At 59.5% G+C, this 777-nt stretch overlaps 1 protein-coding gene across 1 annotated transcript in view; it reads right to left on the bottom strand.

The window, feature by feature from the left end:
• Nucleotides 1–619, bottom strand: part of EMH_0044550 (uncharacterized protein) — a gene marked incomplete at both ends in the record, with an annotated part of 2886 nt that extends 2267 nt beyond the window's left edge. Inside the window, one exon of the mRNA XM_013495970.1 lies at nt 9–619. Within this exon, the coding sequence (XP_013351424.1) occupies nt 9–619 (611 nt within the window). The remainder of the gene's footprint in view (nt 1–8) is intronic.
• Nucleotides 620–777: the final 158 nt, after the last annotated feature.

Genomic DNA, 777 nt, shown 5'->3' with positions numbered 1-777 from the left:
TGCAGTAGTTGCTGCTGCAGCTGCTGCAGTTGTTGCTGCTGCAGGTGGTGCCAGCTCGGAGCAGCAGCGAACCCCGGGATAGAGAGCGACAGCCCCTGGGTGTGGGGCCCCCAACCGTGTCTCTTCTCAGCAGCAGCAGCAGCAGCAGCAGCAGCCTCTGTCTCTGTCTCTGTCTCCGCCCCCCAGCTGTCTCTGAAGCCGCTCTTCTTGCTGCAGAGGCAGCACCTGGCTTGACGACGCTGCTGCTGTGGCGTTCCTGCAGCAGCAGCTGCTGCTGCTGCTGCAGCTCCTGCTCACGCTCGTGCTGCTCCTGCTGCTGCTGTGAGGGCCTGAGGGCCTCTGTGGGAGCGGGAGCCACCTGCTGCTGTTGCTGCTGCTGCTGCTGCTGCTGCTGTCTTTGTTGTTGTTGCTGCTGCTGCTGCTGCTGCAGGACAGAAATCCTCAAGTCCTCTGCAGCTGCCTCATGCGGCGGAGGCTGCGGCAACTTTTGCTGCTGCTGCGGCAGCGGTTTTCGCTGCTGCTGCTGCTGATGCTTTTGCTGCTGCTGCTGTTGCTTTTGCTGCTGCTGCTGCTGCTTCATAGCAGCAGCAAGGGATAGCCGTATCCGCTGCCGCGTCATGAGAGACTAGCGTTTGGCTGTCTCGATGATTTGAGTCGAAGACAACCATGGGTTGCTGCTGCTGCTGCTGCTGCTGCTGCTGCTGCTGTTGTTGCTGCTGCTGCTCGTTGCATATGTAGCAATAAGCAACTGAAGAGTATTTTATACTCATAGGAAGT

The sequence above is a fragment of the Eimeria mitis genome, genomic scaffold (genome assembly GCF_000499745.2).
Source record: "Eimeria mitis Houghton genomic scaffold, Emh_scaff1849, whole genome shotgun sequence".
NCBI classification, from domain to species: Eukaryota; Apicomplexa; class Conoidasida; order Eucoccidiorida; family Eimeriidae; genus Eimeria; species Eimeria mitis.
The sequence above is the reverse complement of the archived record's forward strand: the minus strand, read 5'-3'. Positions and strand labels throughout refer to the sequence as shown.